Source organism: Dendroctonus ponderosae, unplaced genomic scaffold (assembly GCF_020466585.1).
Source record: "Dendroctonus ponderosae isolate FM_Combo_2020 unplaced genomic scaffold, Dpon_F_20191213v2 Dpon_F_20191213_1, whole genome shotgun sequence".
NCBI lineage: Eukaryota > Metazoa > Arthropoda > Insecta > Coleoptera > Curculionidae > Dendroctonus > Dendroctonus ponderosae.
The window spans coordinates 20,933,616-20,939,798 of NW_026017110.1; the positions used below are offsets into that span (position 1 = coordinate 20,933,616).

Below are 6,183 nucleotides of genomic sequence, written 5' to 3' on the forward strand. Positions count from 1 at the left end.
TTCTAAAGTTGTGCTCCTTTTACTAGCCAAAACTTATTTTTTGACGACATGCTTTCTTTCAAATGCTTTCCAATTTATAAATTTTTTTGTCTACTGCTATTTTTACTTAACTGCCACCGGTTTCAAGTTATTTGCAAAGGTATCAGAGAAACACCTTTATTTTTCTATGATTTGCACAATGTAATTTCAAACTTTGATATCCTAAATTTTCAAAACGAAGCTTTTGCGGACTTATGTTTATTTATATGAACTTTTTACCTTATTTTAAGATGTAAAACACTGCCCTAAAATGAATGAACTGAATTTTGAATCAACCTGCATACAGATATTTTGCTCTGAGAGTTCTAAAAAAATAATTTTTTGAATCTCATCATGCAAATCACTTAACTTTTTCAGGAACCTTGATGCTTACTACCAAAACCGCTTGTCAGTGTACAGCATCCCCATAGTTAGTGGTTAGTTTTACTATTATCAATAGTTAAAACTTTTTACTATTATCAATAGATATAATCGAAATTATTTTTTATTAACGAAAATAATGTATTTCAATATTAACGAATTACGTAAATCCGGCTATTTTGTTACTAAATTACTAATAATTAAACCATGTTTATTTTCGAATTTAAACAGTTAGGCAATCATGTTAGCGCAACTTTGTTCAAAGAATCACATATTATTTACAAATGCAAAAGCTCTCTATACAGCATTATTTTCTTTATTCATTTAAGCCAGCTTCCGCTTTTAATGAATGCAAACTACAAAAAAATCAAAATACGGTGGGATGCAGGCGATGATTAAAAATTAAACGGCATAACTGGAATAAGAGGATTAAGGGTCCATGTCCAGCTAACGAGGCAAGCAGTTCAACATTAATTAAATATTTAAGTATTTTTGTGAAATCAAAAATGCATTTTTAAATATAGGTACATTTTATGATACTTGCGGACATTTTTTTGCACAAAAAATTAAAAATTATTTCAATCAAATATTTAAAAGCTTCAAATTAAAACTATAGCTAACTTTAAGCAGTTATATGTATATTTTTTCTTTAAATGCCCGATTAATAATACATTTATGTAAGTAGACACGTCAGAATAAAGAGCCGAATAAGAAGGGGGCGCAGTAAATTTAATCTGCACAGACAGGTGAAACGAATATCAATGGAGAAACGATGACTGTCCATTGCAGATATTCACGATTAGTTGATGGTAGAATAAACCTAAACAAAATTGGACGGTAATCAGACACACTCTTTCGAATAAAGAGAATAATTGCGCTTATCTGTTTATTCTGAAAATAAGCATACGTAAGGAAGTGAGCCATATAGGTAATATAGTGATTTATATTTTCCAAAGACAAACAAATAGATATTACCAGTTTGGTACGCCGTAAAATAGAAAATGGTGACATTTTTTTCAAAACTGTTAGTTTTGTAAAACTAATTTACTAACTTACGTACTTATGGTTATAATAGATTTTGTTATTATTATACTTCATTATATTTGAACTCCTATCAAAACTATTCTAGTCCTCTTTTTCTAACTGTAAATTTTTGTCAAGCCATTTATACATATATTGACTTGAAATCTATTATATTATATCCAATATCGACATTCTCCATGTTGTTCTATGTTGTACGGAGAATATTATTTTTTTAAAATAAAATGACATCAAAAGAAGTAATGAAAAATATAAGGTTTATTTCTAAAAATAACATATAGAAGTTAGGGCAAAATATGTAAGTACACACATATTCTTTAGGGTAAAACTATTGCGTTTCTGGCAAACTTGTCTTATCTGAAAGTTATTAGTTTCCCAGATACAGGGTGGCAAAGTGTAAATAAAAATTTCGTTTATTTTTAATGGATTTTTAACCAGTTGATTAATATAAAAATTTATTTTTGGGAGTTTCTATGAACGACAAATTAAAATTTCCTATTACCTAGCTTGTAGAGACCGCTAGCTGCAAAACTCTGGGGCCATTTAAAATATCAGAATTATTTGGGTTTTATAATATCGCTTTTCCGTTAGCCATGTTTCGTTCTACGAAATTTTCTAAGCAAAAATGTGTACTTATTTTAAGTTACTATATCTCACCATTTTCGAGGTATTTCATACTGAAACCTCTAGTCATGTGCATGGGTGTTCAAATTGGATCCCTAATATTGTCTTAAATTAAAATTTTTATAGTGGGCCATTGACAAAACTTGTTTTACTATCAGTTAGGTATGAGTTAATGCTAGAAGAAATATTTAAACTTCTACTATTACTTGGCATTTATTGAAAATGCCCCTACGGACCCACCGAAATATTAAGTTATTTTCGAATGAAGAAATGCGCGATATGGTTTGTGTTTATGCACAAGATAATTTTAAATACTGTAGAAGACTTCCGAAACAACAATCAGTTTTTTTCAATGCAACAATCATTTATTAAAACCGTTAATAAATGGAGTCAGTGGAGTTCAGGTTCAACAATTTTACTGACTTTAAAAAGTAGTTTGAGATAGTTGTTAACGTGCTTAAAGTTTATTAAGTCTTGCTTTATTGAAAATTTGAGCATAATATTTATTTTATTTAGGGATCCAATCTGATTTACTTAGTTCAAAAATCACTAAAGGTTTCAATAGGAAGATAATCAATAAGAATGTTTTAAATGGCTCCATACCATTGCACCCAGCGCTCTCGAGATCTATGGTCTGCAAGCAGGATCTACATTACGAAATTTGGATTTGTCCATATGAAAAATTAACAAACTAAAAATTTTATGTTTGTATAGTATAACTTGTTAATAATCTATTAAAAATATGTGGCTTTTGGATAATGAATTTTGTCACACAAGTTGAGGACCACCGGGTATAAAAACCAGCAAGTGAATCAATGGTGAGCGCGAGCCAAACAAAATCCAGTTAAATTTTCCGTCGCTTTAGCTTTATGCTGCTAGTGAAAGAAAGCATTTACAAATCCGCATATGGCTTGAACCTGGATCGGCCATTTCAGCATACTATAGGCACCTACTCAACATATCCACATATCCATTTGTTCAAAATGCAGCAAAGTTGAAATTTTTATGAAATTGAACAAAAGGCAAAAATTCGACAAAAAACTGCTATGCGAGCTCATATCAAAATCAAGTCAACTATTTCGTCGCTGCTATTGGTGCGAGCAACGAGAAACATTCCCAAATCATGACCTGGACGGAATGTCGATCTGCAATTTAGGCATTGTTTTAACTACATGTCAAGCTATAAGAGCCCAAAGTGTTATGAAAATCTACCAAAGACTCTCTCCCTTTTGTCTCTTGCAGGCTCAATGGCTATCGGATATTATTTGCCATTTGAAAGCCCATTAAATGCCATCATGGACTCCTTTACAAAAAACGCCGTGAACTGTACTACTTCGTGATCATTTTCGTTTTAGAACATACAGGAATTTTACTCTACGTCTTGAACGCTTAAAACACTGATTCAATTGGTAAAACGGGGGCATCAAACAAAAATTTCATTCTACGTAAACAATTGTGATAAATAAAAAAAACCACAGCTCTAGCAAAATTGTTTATTTCTGTAAGATAATTAAATATAAACATATGAACGCATCTAACTGAAAAATTAGTAAGCTTTTTTCTGCCGCCAATCTAAAAATTCATCAATATCATCGCTATCCTCCTCATCCTCAGTACGTGGTTCATTCTTTATTTTGTTTAACAGTTCAACAGCTACATCTTTTTTCTTTTCTAAATCAAGTACCCTGAAAATAAATTCAAATAGTGACATCTAAGTGTTAACAATTATGTCTGTCAGAAAAGTTCATTTTTTGTGTAGACAAATACTTTACGTCCTAATAATAATGTAAATACGTCCTAATCTGTCCATAGTTACCTGTTGAATAATGCCATTTGTTCTTCAATTTCCTCCATGTGTCTTTCTGTTGTGGCCTCATCTTGATCTTCTGCAATAATAGCTTCGCTTTCATTATCAATTACTTTCATTTCTTTCAAAAAGTTATTCCATTCTACTTCCAATGGATCTTTATATTCTTGATTTCTCGCCTACAACATGGAGAACAATAGTTATTGTTAGTATGGGAAAGGATCTTGAACTCCTTACTTTAGCATCTTGAATGGGATCGTCAAAAAATCCTTCTGGAATTGAAGTGGACGCATTTTGATCCCCCGGATCTTCATGCGCCGCTTCTTTTTGGCGATTTTTCATTTGCTGCAAAGACAATACATGGGTGGCACCGGGTTTTTCAGATTGGTCATTTATCTGAAGTACATTATTTGTTCCTGAACCAGTAGCTTTTGCAGATGGAGCAACCCCATTCTTTAAAATACCTAATCGGGCATGAATTAAACGTTCAGTTTATTGCCAAATTGCTATTGTTTGATTTAGAATTTACTGAATGTTATTATTTAACGTTCAATCGATCATGGAAAGCGTTGTACCTTTAACCTTTTTTTCCGGGATATCTGGCATTGGGGGCGTCATTGGTCTTTTTAAAGGCGTCGTAAAGTTGTTGGTTTTTTCTTTCAATTTTTTGGCTATTTCTACATTTTCCTTGTGTTGTTTGGCATTTATGTGCACCACCCACACAGCTTCAGAGCGCACTATTGATTTGCAAAGAATGCATGTGAGTTGTCCTAATTCATTATATGTAATGAATGGTTAAGGCAAATAATCTATAATTATTTCCAAATATTCAAATAAACTCAAAACATTTGTGAAAGAATTCTGGTCACAGTTCATGTTTAAGGACTTCGTGCTTAAATGATTTTAGCATGTTTATTTTAACAATTTGAGTAGACCGAATATTTGTTATGTAGTGCAATCGAAAAATTAGGCACCAGTACAATTATTTCATTACGCTTATTAACAAAACCGAATAGTATGTTGAACCTGTGAAAGGAGAGCAAAATCAAATATGAAGCAATTCGCATTGAAAGTGGAAAATTTAAATTATGAGCAGTATGTCTTTAGCTGCTGATTTGTCAAATTATGTTCATAAGAATCAAGCAAACTAGAGCAGCTCCTGTATAATATATGACTATAAAACTATTCTATAAAGTAATGTAAAGGATATTTTGCTAGAGGTGAGTCTATTTTCTTCACTTCTTTTACTACTTTCTTGTGATTTTTCAACAGCTTCCGCAGCTGCTCCTGTCTCTCCATCTTCTTAGCATTTTTAAATGTAGCCGACATGGCGAATTTTTCATTTAGTTAGTTCAATTCAGCCCGATATAACGAAGTTACTTTTAACAAAAATAAACTGCTGTAAAGTTAACGTGAACCTAACTTTGGAAAGTCAGACACAATGACAGAAGTTGGGTCAGTCAATTTTCAGTTTTGCCTAATTTGGCAACGCCACTACGAAGGCAGGTTCAATTTCAGAATAAAGCGAAAACATTTTATTCTCGGGTTGCTCATAATTATAAAAGATAGTTTGTTTCAGATCCGGATACAAATTTACGACCGATAGTTAGTAACATAAATGCTCCAACGTACCAATTGTCTAAATATCTGTCAGCAGTTTTGAGTAATGTATTGGGAAAATCACAATATTACATTAAAGACTCATGGAGTTTTTGTGATTTTATAAAACAACAAAAAATACCAAAGAATCATCGGATAATATCACTGGATGTTGTATCATTATATACAAATATACCAATAGATTTCTCAATAAGCTGTATAAAAAATAAATGGGCAGAGATGAAAGAACATACAAAATTACCCGAAAAAGAATTTATTGAGGCGGTAGAGCTGTGCTTAAAATCCACATATTTCTAGTACAAAAACAAGTTCTATTCACAGATATATGGAGTAGCAATGGGTTCTCCCATAGCAGCAACAATTGCAAATTTGGTAATGGAAAATTTGGAAGAACAAATAATATCTAAATTAAACTATAAGTGTCTGCCAAAAAACAAAATTCAATATACACTAAATAAGTTTAATGCCTTTCATGACACCCTAAAGTTTACTCTGGAAGAAGATAAAGGCAATTATATAAACTTTCTAGACCTAACAATTAATTATTATAACAACGGGGAAATCAAAACAAATTGGTATACAAAGGAGGTATGGTCTGGTAGGTATCTGAATTATCAATCGTACGCTCCAATGAAATATAAAAAAAGTGTAATAACGGCACTTACAGATAGAGCCATTAAATTGTCACATTG

At 31.7% G+C, this 6,183-nt stretch overlaps 1 protein-coding gene across 1 annotated transcript; it reads right to left on the reverse strand.

Annotated features, from left to right (window-relative positions):
• Nucleotides 1-3,543: 3,543 nt before the first annotated feature.
• On the reverse strand, nt 3,544-5,313 carry LOC109534437 (zinc finger protein 830). The gene is made up of 5 exons (XM_019900108.2): nt 5,082-5,313; nt 4,447-4,655; nt 4,109-4,335; nt 3,881-4,050; nt 3,544-3,749 (listed from the first exon to the last, which is right to left on the reverse strand). The coding sequence occupies exons 1-5, from the start codon at nt 5,198-5,200 to the stop codon at nt 3,611-3,613; spliced, it is 864 nt and encodes a 287-aa protein (XP_019755667.2). The 5' UTR covers nt 5,201-5,313; the 3' UTR covers nt 3,544-3,610.
• Nucleotides 5,314-6,183: the final 870 nt, after the last annotated feature.